The sequence below is a fragment of the Zalophus californianus genome, chromosome 13 (assembly GCF_009762305.2).
Source record: "Zalophus californianus isolate mZalCal1 chromosome 13, mZalCal1.pri.v2, whole genome shotgun sequence".
Classification (NCBI taxonomy): domain Eukaryota; kingdom Metazoa; phylum Chordata; class Mammalia; order Carnivora; family Otariidae; genus Zalophus; species Zalophus californianus.
In genome coordinates, this window is record NC_045607.1 from 26784442 (window position 1) to 26804610 (window position 20169).

At 37.0% G+C, this 20169-nt stretch overlaps 1 protein-coding gene across 1 annotated transcript in view; it reads right to left on the reverse strand.

Annotated features, from left to right (window-relative positions):
- TMEM38B (transmembrane protein 38B) overlaps positions 1-20169 on the reverse strand; it is a 55740-nt gene that overhangs the window by 15634 nt on the left and 19937 nt on the right. The window contains exons 3-5 of the mRNA XM_027616679.2: positions 6121-6305; positions 5239-5326; positions 1160-1277 (exon numbers count right to left, since the gene is read on the reverse strand). Of these exons, the coding sequence (XP_027472480.1) occupies positions 1160-1277; positions 5239-5326; positions 6121-6305 (391 nt within the window). The remainder of the gene's footprint in view (positions 1-1159; positions 1278-5238; positions 5327-6120; positions 6306-20169) is intronic.

The window sequence follows — 20169 nt, forward strand, 5'->3', positions numbered from 1 at the left end:
ACATACACTTAAATGGATGAATTCTATGGTATGTAACATATATCTCAATAAGCTGTTACAAAAAAATACATACAGCTCAAAATGTGAGGACTGGAAGAGAAGGACATATATGAAGAGACTGCCTCAGATATCTGAAGTACTTGAATTACAGCCACAGATCAGCTCCACTGCAGAGACTACTGATAAAATAGTAAATGATCCCTATAGCAACTTGGCTCTTTCTAAGATATAAATTTATATAATATATATGGTTTGCCTTTTAGAATTTCATAGGTAAGTTTTTAACCAAAAATACCTAGGCTAAGACAGAATTAGCTATACAATTCCTCTACACTTAAATAACAATCTTATTTTAACACCAACTGTCTACTTTTGAATAGGGAACAATATCTAATAATGGTTAAGAATAACAATAATCAGCATTAGCCTCATGGTCCAAATAAAATTCGTAAGATGCGTCACAGTGACAGAAGGATATGCACCATCCCCAATCCTTTCAACAATCATACAATGAAGACGAGGAAATCAGGATTCAGAGACATGAAGTGACTTGCCTATTCAGGAATTAAATAGCAAAGCTAGGATTTGAACCTAAGACTGCCTGTCGACAAAACCTGTGATCTTACACCACACTATCTCCTATCTTCAAGATACAATAAAGCTTCCAACAAGGCAATTATAATACAAGAGACTAAGCACAAATATGACCTACTAGAAAAATTTTGTAATGTTAAAGCTTAAAGGAACCTCAAAGAACACCTACCACAAGTACCTCATTTTACAAATGAGACAATGCTGTCTGCAGTCTCTGATCAGCTAATAGCTATTTCCACCATTCTCTGACGTCCGATATACTATTAGACTATCTGTAAATCTTTCCTGATAGCCTCGGCATAAGTCAAATGAATCAAACAAGAGCTCTGTTTCAGAAAGTCATGGATGCGCTGAATAAACAACCCAGCCTCGGCATAAGTCAAATGAGGAATCAAACAAGAGCTCTGTTTCAGAAAGTCATGGATGCACTGAATAAACAACCCAAATTTACCTTTTTAGACTGTAATAAGAATAAAAAATAAATGTTCCTGTTACCTGCCAAGTATGCAGAATTCTGGTCATACAGAATTTATAATACTGATTTACCACTACTTTGAATTCTTACCTTTGTGGCCACAAGAAACATGGTATAAAGGAACATAAGGTTATGCCTTGATACTGCCAGAAGCTTCATGTGCTGGAAAGTGAAGATAACTGACCCCAGTAGGGTTACCTTGGCAGGGCTGAAAATAAAACACATTTTAAGTCAGTAAGTAATAAACATGATCCATCTCTATATTTCTCAAAGAATACTCTGGAAAATATTAATTTAATGAGTTATTAATAGACAAACATAAGTTAATGTAAACATACTTATAAAGTTTTAGAAGTGCTAAGTTATATAAAGTATAGTTTCACTCTGATAAAATACCAGAGACCTTAGAATGTTCATACATATATTGTGACTCTCTGATAAAGTTCATTTCTATATACAGTATTTCTGAAACACATCTGACCATATAATACTTTTTCACAAAGATTTGAAAGTCCCATGTTCCACACAGTATGACTTGGAAAAAGATTAGTCATTATAGGACAAAACAAGCTCCTTCAGTCAGGTGGGAAAAGGAAAAGAAAGCCCTGATTTATAGTATTTTCCCATTTCCATGGTGTAAATACTTCCATCACAGTAAATTTCAGGGTGCTATGCAGAGCAGAGAAGAGACAGATGCACACAATCAGCTCCCATGTAACAGTAGGAGCCAGATCCAGCACATTACTTTGCTAAGCCCAGCACAGAATGTTAGTGTTTGCTAGTATCTTAACAAATTAAGGCTGAAATTTTAACATCTACAGTAAGATGTTAATCTACAAAAAGAAGCATTACTTTCATATTACATATTTGCCACATATTTAAAGTATATCTTAGTAACAGATCATTATCTAGTTTGTGCTTACAACTACAGAAAGATAAATGATAAACTCTTAGAATGCCACACTGCAAAATATGACAAATTTCATTTCGTGAAAAATTACCTATTTATTTATTATAAGCTGAGGACTGAGTTCAAAACAGGATTAGGTTTGGGCACCAGGGGTTTAGACCTTGCCTAACAGCTGACTGGCCAGCACTCATGTTTTGGAACAGTGGTCTCTAAAACTTTTTAACTGTGCATCTTTATTGGTACCAAAAAAAAAATGTTTTAAGACACTAATATGTGTTTATCAATTAATTTATAAGTTATATATACATACAACTGTATGTTGTATGTATGTATTATAAAATGTACACCAAACTGACATTTTTAAAGGATGAGATTAAAAGAAAAAGGAATTAGGTTTAGCTTTTTTTTTTCCTTATGATTTTATTTATTTATTTGACAGAGAGAGAGACAGCAAGAAAGGGAACACAAGCAGGGGGAGTGGGAGAGGGAGAAGCAGGCTTCCCGCCAAGTAGGGAGCCCAATGCAGGACTCGATCCCGGAACCCCGGGATCATGACCTGAGCCGAAGGCAGTCGCTTAACCAACTAAGCCACACAGGCGCCCCAGTAATTAGGTTTATCTTAACCTCATTTTGCTATTCTTGGTTTCTAACAGTTTGGGTTCTGTACCACAGTACCTCATCATGGATTCCTCTTAGCACATGCTCTAAGGGATTGCCTTCCCTTAGAGCATAAATTCAGAGGCACTGAATCTGAAAAGCAAGGATTCTGCAGACAATAAAATGGGACAGGGAACTGAAGGGCTGAGATTTAGTCAATGAGACTGGTTTGGAATATCAGGATACATTTAGAAAATATTCTTATATTAGTTTCCTATGAACTTAGAAAATGAGTTTATCTGCATCCAAAATACAATAGTAGACTAGGTATATGGTAATAGAGACATTTCCATTCCAAAAGGGAGAAAACAAAAGGAAAGGAAGAAAGAGGTCACTGGTCCTATGCAACTCCATTAGGTTTCAAGGTTTCAAGGCTTAGTAATAACCCTCTGTGACATTAGGCTCCACCCTCTGAGTCCACAGCTCCAGTTTCTGCACTCATGGGTCTAGCCTCTGCACCTGGACTCCAAACCGTGGGCCTGGCCTCAGACCTCTAGGCCCATGGCTTCCGGCCAAAATCCATTTTTCCTTTTCTTTGAAGGGTAACACATGTTTGCTGCCGAGCAGTTTTATCAGCCTATAGATTTCTGGGAGTCTGACAGCCTCCTTTTATTTCACCTTCTCTCTGTCCCTTTTAGTGCAAGCTGGCAGTTTCTACCAAGAGAACATTTTCAAAAACCTTGTGGGTCTCCAGCATACAACACAGGGATCCATGACATTAGTTAAGATGGTCCTCCACATATCTTTTCTGGATGGTCTCATGTCTATTCCTGGTTTGTGCTGTGATGGCTGAGTGGATCCAGGAGTCACACACGTAATTTCTTTAACACTAGCAAAAGTTTTCCAGCCGCACCCTTTACCTTTAATCCTTACCTTTAGAGTAAGACTTAGAAAGTCTCCACAACAGACTTTCCTAAAAATGAATCTCCTAATTTAATCATCTTTTGCAATCTGGATAGGCTGAGAATTTTCCAAATCATCATTTTGGTTTCTTTGTTCAGCAGTTATTCCCTCAATTCAACTTTTCCTCTCTCACTTTACTAAAAGCAGCAAGGAGAAACAAGTCCAGACCTTTAACACTGCTTTGAAATCTCCTCAGCTAATACCCAAGTTCACTGCTCACAAATTATGCTTTCCACGTAACTGTAGCACACAACTCAACTAAGTTTTCTCCCACTATATAACTATATCACATCTCCTCCAATTGCCAGTATCATGCTCCTCATTTTCTTCTGAGCCCTCACCAGCACCTCTAACATTCATAGTTCTACCAACATTGTGTTTATGACAATATATGTATTCTCTAAGACCATATAGGCTTTCTCTACTATGCAAAAGTATTTGGTAATAGATAAATGAAAATTTCTGTATATATACACATACACAAAATATTATAATGAACCAGTGATCTCATCTGACCAACTGATAATTCTTTCATTCATTTAATATTTATTGAGTGTCTACTACGTGGTAGATTTGTTCAAGGATACAAGCAAAAGAGAGAATAGTAAGAAATAAAGTCAAAGCAAATAGGGTGTGGAAGTAAGGCAGATCTTGGAGGGTTTTACAGACCATCTGGGGAGTCATTCCAAGGTTTTGAACAAAGGAGAAACAATTTGAGTTTGGTTATAACAGCCCAAGAAATGTTTTATGAAAGACATTTCAAGGCATATGCTCAAAATGAGAAAAATTTCCCTTGAATCTCATTAATGCCTTATTTATAACTTATCAATCAAAACCTAGTTTGTTCTCTTCCTAAACTACCTCATTCACACTTTAAGGGTTACTTTCCAAGTTAAATATCCTAGAATTTGTTGCTTCACACAAACATATAGACTTCATCATATAGACTGCTTCTCAAATTTTTAATCTATTCTAATAAGCTTATTTTCACATGGAGTCTTTCCTCAGCTTGCTTACTATGGCCACTATTCCTTAAGTCTTTTCCTTCTTGAACTGTGGAAATAGTAACTACATCTCTCTATTTCATTCTCAGGAGCATCAGAGATACATCTGTGAACTTATTTAAGAATGAGTAAGTGTCTTTAGATAACATTTAATGATCAGATTCTCTTAAATGGATGCAAAAGGTAGTCTGCACCCTACAATCAATAGAGTGGTTTATTTCCTCTAATCTTCTCTTATTTTTATGTGTAATTAAGCTCAACTCTCATTTTTAAAGCAACAAGACCCTATAAAGGACTGATTTGTTCCCATAAGCTTACCATTTTACTACTATGCGAATTTGAAATCTGAGTAATGTTGTAGTCATTAATGAAAATGCCAAGAACCTGCAACTGATTCATTTACATCCAGGGATGTTCCTATGTAGTTTTCTCTCCATAAATACACACTCTTCCCACAATTCTATAACAATCCAGGAGCTTTGGTTTGGTTTTATTTTCTAAGGGGAGGAACCCACAGAGAAAAGAATCATATATTAAAAACTACATTTGAGAGAACAGACTTTTTGAAAGAGTAACTCTCCTGATTCTCCTCCCTTTATCATGACTATTTTTTCAGCTCCATTGCATCCATATTTAGAAATCTGGTAAGACCTAAGAATAAAAAGCTGGTCTCAGTATAGTTTACACCAACTCACTAGGACATCTTCAGCCATTCATCAGCTTCTGGTTTCCAACCTCCTTTTACCAACTGCTCAAAATTCGTGATAACAGTACCACCTGCACCTAAAAATAAAATGAAACAAGAATATTTAGCCAAATTTTATGGAGAAAATATTTGAAACAACCCAAGAAGATCCCCAAAATATAATTTTGAGGAGGAAGAAAAAAGTTTTCTTGTACATTTATGGTACTGAGACAATTGTAATTCCTCCCTTTCATCAGTGTTGCCAACTGTCTATTGTACCATAATTAAGGTTAAGGAGCCTCAAGCACAGAGATGTTCCTAAAGGCTTATTTCAGGCCTGAAAAATAAAAATTTCTGTTTTATCATTTCATTCCCTGATACTAGTTTTAGATGCAGTACAATACAATAAGAAATTAGAGAAATTTGTTTAATTTCTACATACAAAAGAACTCAACAATAAAGGTAAGTGATATAGAATCAAGATGAACCCATAATCAATCATATTTACTACTTCTAGTTATCTAGGGTGAAAAAAACACAAAAAAGAGCAATTTTTAATATAATCTTTTTACATAATTTCTTAAGTCAACTTGTTTTATTTATGGTGGCACTACACTTTAATTAACTATGAATCCTTCTGGTTCTGAGCTACTAATCAAATCAATCAGAAGAATTTTATACTCTAAGGTAGTCAGGCTCAAAATATTGGCTGATGACGAGTACTAGCGAAAGTGCTAGTTATGAATTAACTTCACTAGCCAAGAGAAGACTTCCTTCTTCCAAAAATGCTGTTACCAAAGTATGCAATCCTCATTAATGTAACTAGACAATCATTCAGTAGCAGTAGTATATCAATAGCAGAATATTTACAAACACATAATGTTAATATTACCTCGAGCCCATCCAATAGCTATCATGACTATCCAGCCATTTTTGTAATAGCTATTAGCATGTGTGACTCCACCTACTATTTTCCAAGTTCTGGTCACTTCTTTCATTCCCGCAGCCAAGAGTTGAACAGGTAGGAAAGAATAGCCCTGGGAAACTAGGTCACATGGGCAAAAAAATATAATATACCTGAAATTAAAATGTAAATATTTTAACATATAAAGTATAAATATTTATAATAAAAATATCTTAATATTTTATAAAATGTTAAATATATTAAGTATAATGCATGTTAATAAAGATATAATTATAAATTATTTAATGAATATTTAATATACACTCAATTTAGTTGAGTTAGCTTAGATTTTTAAACAATTAAATCACAAGAACAGCAATAAAAATAAAAACCCAGCATATTGGCAATAACAATTTGGCAAAGCACAACAAACTGAATTATCCATATAAACCAAGAATTTGACTTCAAGAAGACCAGAGATTGGGTAGTCAATTTCTCTAAATCACAGGAGGCATATATAATAACCTGCCCAAAAGACATGATCAAAGGAGAATTTCATCTTGTTTGGACTTCTGAATACTCTATATATGCAGAGAGTGTTTACTGAGTTCCTAATTTGTGCCTATACTCTTCTAGAAGGTAAGTGCTGAATCCACTAACTAAATAAGGCAAATGTATAACCACTTCTAGGATAGGGACTTCTCTAACTGGAGTGTGTTTGTCCTCTGGGAAAAGGAATTAGAGAAGAGTCCTCAGTAGCTGAGAAGGGCTGCATTTCAACCCTATTAACATCTTTACCTGTGCCCTTTTGTGCAGCACAGAAACTAGGACCTATACAAAAAAAGATCATAACTCTCAAGGAGACAGATTTGTGTTGAGGAAAAATATTTTTACATACAGGTAAAAGAATATGAAAATTGTTCTCTAATTAAATTGTGATACTAGTTTAAGAATAACTCACTCCTCCTCAGGTAAATTATTTTCTGAAGCTTAATTTTTTCTAAGCATCTGTTCAAACAGTTTACCAATAGCATTAACTGGAAAACACACTAGTTTTTCTCCCTCCCATTTCTAAAATACTCTGGCAGACAATTTCATGCTTAAACGGAACATAACCTTCTTTCTAATGGAGTGATACAGAATACACCACATAAAAGAAGTATTCTATGGTCTTCCAAAAGAACTGCAATTCATGATTCATAAAGTCAGAATTCCCAAAAGCATTCATGCAATATGAAATGGATTTGTTAAAACACTACGTCAGAGACCCAATGCAAGATGCAACGGTTCGTTCAGGCTGAAGCACCCTTCCTTCAACTCCACTCACCAGTTCCGTCCTATTCTTCAACAACCCACTCAAATACTCCCATGTACGTCTCACTTTGGGAGTTTCGTTTTAATATTCTCAATTCAGACTAAATTCTGATGGCTCTGTACAACTAAAACAATCAATTCTTATGCCTCAACAGATCTCTTTACATATTTTCCTCTATAACATAAAGAGTGCAAAGCTCATAATAAATTATAACAGTCCTTAGATGGCAGTGATCATTCACTTTGTTATCCCCTCACCTGAAACTCAGCATGATGAAAAGTAGCTCTGAATTAAATAATTATTAGCAGTTAATGAAGAGATAAATGTGTCAAATCAAAGAATCAGTTGATAAAGAGTTTGAGAGAAAGGAATAAATTATCTGAGTAATAAAAAGTATTTTGAAAACAACTCATATCATTTTAAAAATTGTGTATGTTCATGTATTTTGAGAGCCTCTATACACCTCTCTCTTTAAATATAGAATAAGGAAGTCGATTAAGGATGGGGGGGGAGTTACACTTAAAATAAGCAATTTTAAAAAATATTTTTAAATATAATAAAAATACTTCCATATCCACCACAGATCAGATTAAGAAAGGGGAATTAGGTTTCCCTTTAGCAGTAATGAATGCTCAAAAGTAAAATACTCAGGGTGCCTGGGTGGCTCAGTCATTAAGCGTCTGCCCTCAGCTAGAGTCACGAGCCCAGGATTCTGGGTTCAAGCCCCGCATCGGGCTCCCTGCTCCGCGGGAAGCCTGCTTCTCCCTCTCCCACTTCCCCTGCTTGTGCTCCCTCTCTCGCTGTGTCTTTCTCTGTCAAATAAATAAAGAAAATCTTTTAAAAAAAAAAGGTAAAATACTCAAAGAAACAACAAAAACTAAAAGAATACAGTATTATGACCCCATTTTCATTCTCTATGCCAAGACTATCTTTAACATTAGTTAAAAACCTAAACTATTAGCAACTTGGTACTTTTTATTTTTTAAGATTTTATTTATGTATTTGACAGAGAGAGCGAGAGAGGGAACACAAGCAGGGGGAGTGAAAGAGGAAGAAGCAGGCTTCCCGCGGAGCAGGGAGCCCGATCTGGGACTCGATCTCAGGACCCTGGGATCATGACCTGAGCCGAAGACAGATGCTTAACCAATTGAGCCACCCAGGCGCCCCAGCAACTTGGACTTTTTAAATTCAACTATGTTACATTACGGCATATGGTCTAAAATTTGTTTATTGCTATTTTTAAATAAACAAGTCTTTATTTTATTTAATCAGATACTGCTAAAGTATACCTACAATAAGCTAACATTTTAAACAGAAAGCAGCTCTCATTTCAAGTGTTAAATAGCCACAGGGCAAAAAAAAAAAAAAAAACAATTGTTTATTGTTCTCAGTAGATTCACAAGTAAACATATCAGACCAATGGCTCCCTAAACAGCCATTCTTGCTCTATAACGTAAGCAAGCTTTTTAAAATTCCCTTAATGAACCACTCAACCAACACTCATTAAGCAATCACCATGTCCCTCCTTTTATAAAGATTATATTTCACCGCTTACTAACGTCACATCTAGGGCAACTTTAACTTGTAAAGTGTCTTTAAGAAAACATATTGGAGGCGTGCCTGGGTGGCTCAGTCGTTAAGCGTCTGCCTTCGGCTGGGTTCGTGATCCTGGGGTCCCTGGGATCGAGCCCAGGTCGGGCTCCCTGCTCCGCGGGAGGCCTGCTTCTCCCTCTCCCACTCCCCCTGCTTGTGTTCCCTCTCTCGCTGTATCTCTCTCTGTCAAATAAATAAATAAAATCTTTAAAAAAAGGAAAGAAAAGAAAACATATTGGAAAAGAAGAAGAAATGGAATATATCAGCCAAGAAATAGAATGAGAAGGCAAATGATTTCTCATGCATTTTTAAGTCACATAAGTTGAGAAAAAATAGCAAAGAATAGTTCAAAATAATAGAAGTTAGTCTAAAATAGGATACAAACAAGATATCAGGCCACTGACAAATGAAAGCTAAACCAGTTTAAGTAGGAAAGATGAAAGTAGAATTTAGGTTAATACCAAGAGCTGAGCAGAGAGAAGCTTCCCACGGTTAGTCAGAGAACCCTTGTTTTCACTCTATTATTAATTCTACTCCTCTGACTACAAAAGACAGTATTATTTAACTAAGCCAAAACAGAATGACAAATTAAATACAGTTCATACTGACCCAATATGACAGCTTTGCGCTTCTTAGTCTAACAAATTAATAAGTTTATGTATTTTATGTATGCTTTGAAAAAGACTGCTGGAGGATGACAGACCTGTAAAACTATACCCTTGTATTTTTCCTCAAAGCAATAGTCTCAATTATGCAAATGTACAATATTTAATAGTTGATACTTGGAAGTTTAAGGAAACCAAACTGGGGCACAAAACCCACTACACAGAAAAATTATAAAATATTAATTTCGCCAGGAACAGTTTTCAAAAAGAAAAAAACTATGAAGGTATATACACAGTCTTCCAAACAATACTATACACACCAAGCTATTGTTTCCTGTTGCCAGTAGATGGTGCTAATATCCACATGTGAGCACTATGAGCTAGTGTACTAAATAAAGATGGCCTTTCCAGTAAGTGCATTCACAGAATCCCGTAGTTTAGCTTGCTAGAGTTTGAAGTACATTCCAAACATAATTTTATCTCTCAAATTAAAATCAAAAAAAGCAAAGATTACAAATTTTTTCTCAACATTAAAACCTTAAAAATAAAACAGTAGAATATACTGGGTCTTTAAACAAGTATCATTTTTTATATTTAAGGGTCTGAGAGGACAGAAATATTGTCTATATTTCCAGAATCCAAAACAACACACTGCATAAGAGCCGACTAAAGACAGTCTAGATTTGAGTCCTGGCCCCAACTACTAGATATCTGTGATACCCTGGGCAAGCTACTTAACCCATCTTGCTCAGTTACATCATCTGCTAAATGAGAATAAAACAGTACCTACCTCACACAGTTCTTGTAAGGTTTAAGGGAGATAATATATATAAAACACAAAAAAATGTCTAGGACATAGTGAATACTCTACCAGTGGTTGCTATTATTATTGTTTTGTAACCAATAATAATGATCATCAGCACAAATAAAATATAGATATTAATAAATTATAGAGCATGAGAAGGAATGTACTACAACCATATGCAAAGACACAGGTGACTCTTAGTAATATAATGTTGAGTGAAAAAAACAACTCCCAGGGGTGCCTGGGTAGCTCAGCGAGCTAAGTGCCTTTGGCTCAGGTCATGATCCCAGGATACTGGGATCAAGCCCTGCATCGGACTCCCTGCTCAGCGGGGAGTCTGCTTCTCCCTCTAACTTTGCCCATGCACCCCCCACCCCGCTCACTCTCTCTCTCAAATAAAATTTAAAAAAAAAAAAACACATCCCAGAAAACTATATACAGTGTTAATACTCCCTGTTAAAATAGGGCCCAAAACAAGTAAAACTAAAAACTTATTGTGTAGATATTCATATTTATTATTATGCTTTCTTTTTTTCGAAAGGTAAGATAAACACAAACAGTAAAGAAGTTATCTGTAGGAAAAGTGCAGAGAAACGGGGCAGGGGAAAAGAAATATATGTAAGTTATTGGTAAAGTCCAGTTTTTAGTTTGGGTGCAATACAGTGGAAATGTAAATTAGTTAACCACTTTGAGAAATGATTTGACATTATGTAGAATAGTTTAAAAATCATTTTCTCTTTAACTCAATAAATCTACTCTTAAGCAAATACCAAGAGAAAATCTTGCTCGTGTACACCAGTTTAAGTATATACAAGAATGTTCTTAGCAACACTGTTTGCAATAGAAAAAAACTAGAAACAACTCTGTCAACAGAAGAATGGATGAATAAATTATGACAATTAATTCTAGTATACTGTAAGGGAAAATTAATAAAGTACAACCAGACACAATAAGACTGAATCTCAAGAACAAACACTGACCAAAAACAGCAAGTCACAGAAAAATACATACACATGATGCCATATATAATACTTCAAAAACTATATTGTTTAGGGATATAAACATATGCTAAAACTACACAGAAAAGTAAAGGAGTGCATAAGCACAAAATTAAGAATAATGGTTAACCCTGAGAAAGGAAGAAAGGAGATCAGATCAAGCAGGCGGGGGAGTGGTAACATACAAGGGACATCGAAACTAACGGCAAGGGTTTAGGGAAGATGGTGGCAGCAATGGCCGCACAGACTTTGATCTCTTCAAATCCCAACATAAAAACAGGGCAACTAGAAAGCAAAACCAAAATCCCATCCACAACATACCTAAAATAAAATTATGTGACAAGGTATCCCTTCAAAGCCCAAAAGGCAAATGGGCAGAGACAATTCACCAATACCCACAAGACCTATACTTTTTGGAAGGAAGAAGAAGGCAACAAGGTGGCAACTAATGGACCTAAGAACAAAATAACTCCAAAATAGCAAATGGCTAATCACTAAAAAGCACAACAGGCCAATTTGGAAACAATAACAACAGCTGAAACTGAGAGAAACTGGCATTCTCCAATACCAGATGAGACAAAGGGTCCATAGTAAAAAGGTCCTAAGGGGTTGAAGCAATTTAGTCCCCATGAACTTTCAAAACGGATCCACCCAAGCTGTCTCTCAGAACAAGCCCCATGTGAAGAAAACACTGGTATAGAATCAAAACTGAGCAGTACAAAAGGTTCAGACCAAACTGGGTTACGGGGAAAGAGACACAGAAAATCCGAGAATGGTCTGGTCCTCATCTTTTGAACACTATAAAAACAACAGAAGCAGGAGCTCTATGAAGTCGGAACACCTTTCCTGAATTACCCTAAAAGTTCAAGAAATCTAAGTTAACATAAAAATGACCAACAGAAAAGTATCAAGGTCAAATCCCACACAAATTTATTATACGGAAAAAAAGCAGAATAAATCCCTACAGACAATGAAAGCACTCAGGAAAATGTGTCCACCAAACAGATCAAAACTTCGACCTACTATTTCAAAATAAGCTAAAGACATTAAGAAAAGTGATATAACACATAAAAGAACAACAGACATCAGAATTAGAAAAACTGAGAACTGAAGATACAATTCTCAGGAAAAAAGAAAATTAAAGGAAAAGAAATCATTTCAGTAATGAAAACCAAACTAGAATGAAAACAAAGAGAAATAAATATAACAATACCTTGGAAGGAATAGAAGGGGAAAATATTTTAAATTTAAAAAAAGAGATTTTAAAAGTCCACTGAAGGAAGACGAAGAGCCCTATACCAACCATACAATTTCCTGAAGAGTACAAATACTAAAATAATTTATTCTCAATTAAAAAAAAAAAAAGTACCTGCTAAAAAGAACATACCACATACCTAAAAATACCCAGAAGGACCAACACCAAGACTTATTTTATTTAAATTATTAGGCTTTAACAGGAAAAAAAATATTTGGGGCATCTAGAAGAATGTGAAAATTAAATGATCATCAGACTTTTTCACAGCAATGCTTTATGACATAAGAAATGGAGTAACATTTTAAAATCTTCAAAGATACAAAGTGTAATCCAATTATTTTATACCCAGTAAAACTGACTTTCAAGTACGAAATCCAGAGACAAACATCAACATATGGGAATTCAGTGATGAATCTCCTAGAGCATAAGCTTCAAACAAACGAAATTACTAAAGAGACACAGACATAAAGTACTGGTGATAAGCATTAAACATATTATTAGCTGTAAAACTAAGACTGAGGATTAGGAAAGGAAAAGTAATAGAATGTAATAGTTAGAACTATGACAATGTAGAATAGTACATCTATTTTAAAAATGGGAAGAGAATAAGAAATATATATGCAAAAAAATTAATGTTCTCAGTAATCACATCAGTGGTAGTATTAGTACTGTTACTCCAAAGCTATTGTGTCTTGTGTGTATATTAAAGAATAAAATAAATGAGTAATGTTGGAATATTCTAATTCTATTATGTCTTGAACTCTCAAGAAAGAAAATTCTTAGTGTGAAAGAAAGGAGATACATATATATAATATATGTAACAGAAAAGTTTAATGAAGGCTCTGTGGTCTTGAATTTGAATTAGAAATATCAATATGAACTCATGAGTAATTTTCATCCTTATTTTTCCTAGCTCTGTCCACTGAAAAGGCTTAGAAACAGTATCAATCCAGTAATAATGAACATCACTAGTGCTCAAATTTTGGTCTTAAAATGCCATTTCTCACTAAGAGAAACCAGAGCTTCTTAAGAGAAATGAGTGACTCCAGAGGAAAAGTACAAGATGAATCTTATATTAAGTAGCAAGGAGCTAATCAGTCTGAAGAACCAATCTGAAGACGCTCCCACCAGTCAAAGATAAAATAATTTGAGCTTCAATAATGACAACTGCAATATACTGAAACCTATAAAATATGCTTAAATCTGTAAGTTCATAATTACTCAAAAATAAAAAAAAATGGTCACCTTTGGACGATGACAGAGGACCAATTAACTATCATGAAAACTGGTACATAAAGATAAAGAATCAAGGATTTATCCAGCTGTTCCTATATGTTCCTACAACTGGGTCACCAAATAATAGATGACTAGGGGGAAGTATTTATTTATACTACTCCATCTAATACATAAGACAAGAGAGAATTAAACTATTACCATTTTGCAATTCCTAGTTAATTAATTCAGTCACTAAGGGTAAGAGTGCTAATGTCAACAAAAAAGAAAGCAAATCAGATATTTGGGGCCTCTTATGGTCTTGCCAAAGGGATCCAACCTGAATCTGATTTGTATTCTGAAACAAACTACCAATTTTCAGGAAACAGAGAATACAGAAATATAACAGTCTGCACCATGAGTATACAATCAGCACATTCCAGACTATGAAAAACTCTACATGTCAAGTGGCTCTGGTTCTTGAAGAGACAGGACCACAGGGAAAAGATGGTAGAGGAGTAGGGGACCCTATTCCAACCCGTCCCTGGAATTCAGAGTTCAGACCATTCTGAACACCCACAAAATCAGCCTGAGATGTAAGAAGGTAGATTTGGATCTCCACAAACAGAATATCGCAGGCGGTTGGTTTCAAGGTACGAAGCAGGAAGCTGTGATTCCGCAGGCAGATATCGGGGATAAATGGCAGGGGGAGGGAGCCCGGCAGTAGGGATCCTACACCTCTGGTGAGCGACAGCCTTCCACGCTGGGGAGGGGGCACAGAATCGCAGACCGGTACCAATGGCGAAAGGACTTTAAGGCAGCCCCGGGAGGGAAACCCAGAGCACTGGGTGGCGCATGCGAACTGGGGGCGGCTGGCGGTTTTAGAAGCACAAAGGGCAGAGATATGCCCCCAACATGGAAGCGAGGACTGGGAGCGCTGCTGAGGGGCGCACAACCCAGGACTGCAGTTTATAGTAGCACAGACAGAAACGGAAATAGTGTGGCCTTGAGAGCTCACTGAAGAACAGACTGCGATCTCTCTGCTCTGAGGTAGAGGGTGGGAAACAGTCTCTTCTGCTCTAAGAGACGCAGAAAGCTGCCAGGGAAAGCCGCCAGAGAACAAAAGCCCCCCAAAAACCGGTTTTCACTGAGCCCATCCACCACAGGGGGCAGGGCAACTATGCCCAAACAGGGCTGTCTTGAGTAACAGCGCAGCAGGTCCCTCCCCCAGAAGACAGGCTGGGAAAACAAGAGGCCAGCAACCCTAAGGTCCCTGCAAAACAGATGCATCTTGCTTGGGTTGTGGTCAATTATTTGGACTCTATACATTCCCTCAACCATTGCTCAACAGAATGACTACTAGGAGGAGGAATTTAAAAATGCTATCAATGAGATCCAATCTAATCTAGATAATCTAAAGCTTGGGTGAGTGAGGCAGAAGAACGAATTAGTGACCTAGAAGACCAAATAATAGAGAAAAAGGGAAAAGAGGAAGCCAGGGAAAAACAACTCAGAATACATGAAAAGAGAATCAGAGAAATAAGTGACACCATGAAACGTTCCAATTTCAGGATTACTGGAATCCCTGAGGGGGTGGAGAGAGAGAGAGAGGACTAGAAGATATATTTGAGCAAATCATAGCTGAGAACTTCCCTAATCTTGGGAATGAAACAAACATTCGTGTCCTAGAGGCAGAGAGGACCCCTCCCAAGATCAAGGAAAACAGGCCAACACCCCGGCATGTAACAGTAAAACTCTCAAGTCTTACAACCAAGGAAACCATCCTAAGGACAGTTAGGGGGAAGAGACTCATTACATACAGAGGGAAGAACATCAGAATAACATCAGACCTATCCAGAAAGACCTGGCAAGCCAGAAAGGGCTGGCAAGACATATTCAGGGTACTAAACGAGAAGAACATGCAGCCAAGAATACTTTATCCGGCAAGGCTGTCATTTAGAATGGATGGAGAGATGCAGAGCTTCCAAGACTGGCAGAAACTGAAAGAATATGTGACCACTAAGCCAGCCCTGCAAGAAATATTAAGGGGTGTCCTATAAAAGAAGAAAGACCCCAAGAGCGATATAGAAAAGAAATTTACAGGGACAATCTATAAAAACAAGGTCTTCACAGGCAACATGAACAATGAACAATTAATTCATATCTTTCAATAATCACTCTCAATGTGAATGGCCTAAATGCTCCCATAAAATGGCACAGGCTTGCAGACTGGATAAAAAGACAGGACCCATCCATATGCTGTCTACAAGAGACTCATTTTGAACCTAAAGATACATCCAGACTGAAAGTAAAGGGATGGAGATCCATCTTCCATGCCAGCAGACCTCAAAAGAAAGCTGGGGTAGCAATTCTTATATCAGACAAATTAGATTTTAAACTAAAGACTGTAGTTAGAGACACAGAAGGACACTGTACCATTCTTAGAGGGTCTATCCAACAAGAAGTTCTAACAATTGTAAATATCTATGCCCCCAACATGGGAGCAGCCATCTACATAAGCCAACTCTTAACCAAAATAGTCATATTGATAACAATATGTTAATTGTAGGAGAACTCAATACTCCACTCTCAGCAATAGACAGATCATCCAAGGAGAAAATCAACAAAGAAACAAGAGCTTTGAATGACACGCTGGACCAGATGGACCTCAGATATAGACAGAACATTCCACCCTAAAACAGCAGAATACTCATTCTTCTCAAGCGTACATAGAACTTTCTCCAGAATAGACCACATACTGGGTCATAAATCAGGTCTCAACCAATACCAAAAGACTGAGATTATTCCCTGCATATTCTTAGACCATGATGCTTTAAAACTGGAACTCAATCACAAGAAAAAATTTGGCAGAAATTCAAACACTTGGAAGCTAAAGGCCACTCTGCTCAAGAACGTTTGGGTCAACCAGGAAATCAAAGAAGAACTTAAACAATTCATGGAAACCAATGAGAATGAAAACACACTGGTCCAAAACCTATGGGATAGTGCAAAGGCAGTCCTAAGGGGGAAATACATAGCCATCCAAGCCTCACTCAAAAAAACAGAAAAATCCTGAATTTACCATCTAACTCTACACCTTAAAGAACTAGAGAAAAAGCAACAAACGATGCCTAGGCCGCCCATTAAAAGAGAAATAATTAATATTAGAGTAGAGATTAATGAATTAGAAACCAGAAATAGAGATCAGATCAACAAAAATAGAAGCTGATTCTTTGAAAGAATTAATAAGATCGATAGGCCACTAGCCAGATTTATCCAAAAGAAAAGAGAAAGGACCCAAATTAATAAAATTATGAATGAAAGGGGACAGATCACGACTAACACCAAGGAAATAGAAACAATTATTAGAAATTATTATCAACAACTATATGCCAATATGCTGAGCAACCTGGATGAAATGGATGCCTTCCTGGAAACCTATAAACTCCCAAGACTGAAACAGGAAGAAACTGACAACTTGAATAGATCAATAACCAGTAACGAGATTGAAGCAGTGATCAAAAACCTCCCAAAAAACAAGAGTCCAGGGCCTGATGGATTCCCTGGGGGATTCTCCCAAACATTCAAAGAAGAAATAATACCTATTCTCCTGAAGCTGTTTCAAAAAATTGAAACAGAAGGAAAGCTTCCAGACTCATTCTATGAGGCCAGCATTACCTTGATCCCCAAACCAGGCAAAGATCCCATCAAAAAGGAGAATTTCAGGGGCGCCTGGATGGCTTAGTCATTAAGCGTCTGCCTTTGGTTCAGTTCATGATCCCGGGGTCCTGGGATTGAGCCCCACATCGGGCTCCCTGCTCAGCAGGAAGCCTGCTTCTCCCTCCCCCACTGCCCCTGCTTGTGTTCCCTTCCTTGCTGTGTCTCTCTCTGTCAAATAAATAAAATCTTAAAAAAAAAAAAAATGAGAATTTCCAACTGATATCCCTGATGAATATGGATTTCAAAATCCTCAACAAAATCCTACCTAATAGGATCCAACAATACATTAAAAGGATCATCCACCACAACCAAGTGGGATTTATCCCTGGGATGCAAGGGTGGTTCAACATTCGCAAATCGATCAATGTGATAGAACACATTGATAAGAGGAGAACCATATGGTCCTCTCAATTGATGCAAAAAAGCATTTGACAAAATATAGCATCCTTTCCTGATTAAAACTCTTCAGAGTACAGGGATAGAGGGAACATTCCTCAAGTTCATAAAATCCATCTATGAAAAACCGACAGCGAATATCATCCTCAATGGGGAAAAGATAAGAGCCTCTCCCTTAAGATCAGGAACACGTCAAGGATGCCCACTCTCGCCACTATTGTTCAACATAATACTAGAAGTCCTAGCAACAGGAATCAGACAACAAAAAGAAATAAAAGCTATTCAAATTGGCAAAGAAGAGGTCAAACTCTCTCTTTTCGCAGATGACATGATACTTTATGTGGAAAACCCAAAAGACACCACCCCCAAATAACTAGAACTCATACAACAATTCAGTAATGTGACAGGATACAAAATCAATGCACAGAAATCAGCTGCTTTCTTATACACTAACAATGCATCTGTAGAAAGAGAAATTAGAGAAACAATTCCATTTACAATAGCACCAAAAACCATAAGATACCTCAGAATAAACCTAACCAAAGAGGTAAAGGATCTACACTCTAGGAACTACAGAACATTCATAAAAGAAATTGAAGAAGACACAAAGAGATGGAAAAACCTTCCATGCTCATGGATCGGAAGAATAAACATTGTTAAAATGTCTATGCTACCCAGAGCAATCTATACCTTCAATGCCATCCAGATCAAAATTCCAATGACATTTTTCAAAGCACTGGAACAAACCATCCTAAAATTTGTATGGAATCAGAAAAGACCCCGAATCACCAAGGAAATGCTGAAAAAGAAAAACAAAGCTGGGGGCACCACGTTGCCTGATTTCAAGCTATACTACAAAGCAGTGATCACCAAGACAGCATGGTACTGGCACAAAAACTGACATATAGACCAATGGAACAGAACAGAGAGCCCAGATATAGACCCTCAACTCTATGGTCAAATAATCTTCGACAAAGCAGGAAGAAATATGCGATGGAAAAAAGACAGTCTCTTCAATAAATGGTGCTGGGAAAATTGGACAGCTATATACAGAAGAATGCAACTCGACCATTCTCTAACACCATACACAAAGATAAACTCAAAATGTGGTCTTTCAAGGATGAAAGACCTCAATGTGAGACAGGAATCCATCAAAATCCTAGAGGAGAACATAGGCAGTAACCTCTTCGACATCAGCCACAGCAACTTCTTTCAAGATACATCTCCAAAGGCTAGTGAAACAGAAGCAAAAATGAACTTTTGGGACTTCAAGATAAAAAGCTTGTGCACAGCAAAGGAAATAGTCAACAAAAGAAGGAGGCAACCCACAGAATGGGAGAAGATATTTGCAAATGACACTACAGACAAAGTGCTGATTTCCAAGATCTATAAAGAACTTCTGAAATTCAACACCCAAAAAACAAATAATCAAGTCAAAAAATGGGCAGAAGACATGAACAGATACTTCTCCAAAGAAGACTTACAAATGGCTAACAGACACATGAAAAAATGTTCATCATTAGCCAGCAGGGAAATTCAAATCAAAACCACATTGAGATACCACCTTACACCAGAATAGCCAAAATTGACAAGGCAAGAAACAACAAGTGTTGGAGAGGTTGTGGAGGAAGGGGCACCCTCTTACACTGTTGGTGGGAATGCAAGTTGGTACAGCCACTTTGGAAGACAGCGTGGAGGTACCTCAGAAAATTAAAAATAGAGCTACCCTATGACCCAGCAATTGTACTGCTGGGTATTTACCCCAAAGACACAGATGTAGTGAAAAGAAGGGCCATATGAACCCCAATGTTCATAGCAGCAATGTCCACAATAGCGAAACCGTGGAAAGAGCTGAGATGCCCTTCAACAGATGAATGGATAAAGAAGATGTGGTCCATATATACAATGGAATATTACTCAGCCATCAGAAAGGATGAATACCCAACTTTTACATCAACATGGAAGGGACTGGAGGAGATTATGCTAAGTGAACTAAGTCAAGCGGAGAAAGTCAATTATCATATGGTTTCACTTATTTGTGGAACATAAGGAACAGCATGGAGGACATTAGGAGAAGGAAGGGAAAAATGAAGGGGGGGGAATCGGAGGGAGATATGAACCATGAGAGACGATGGACT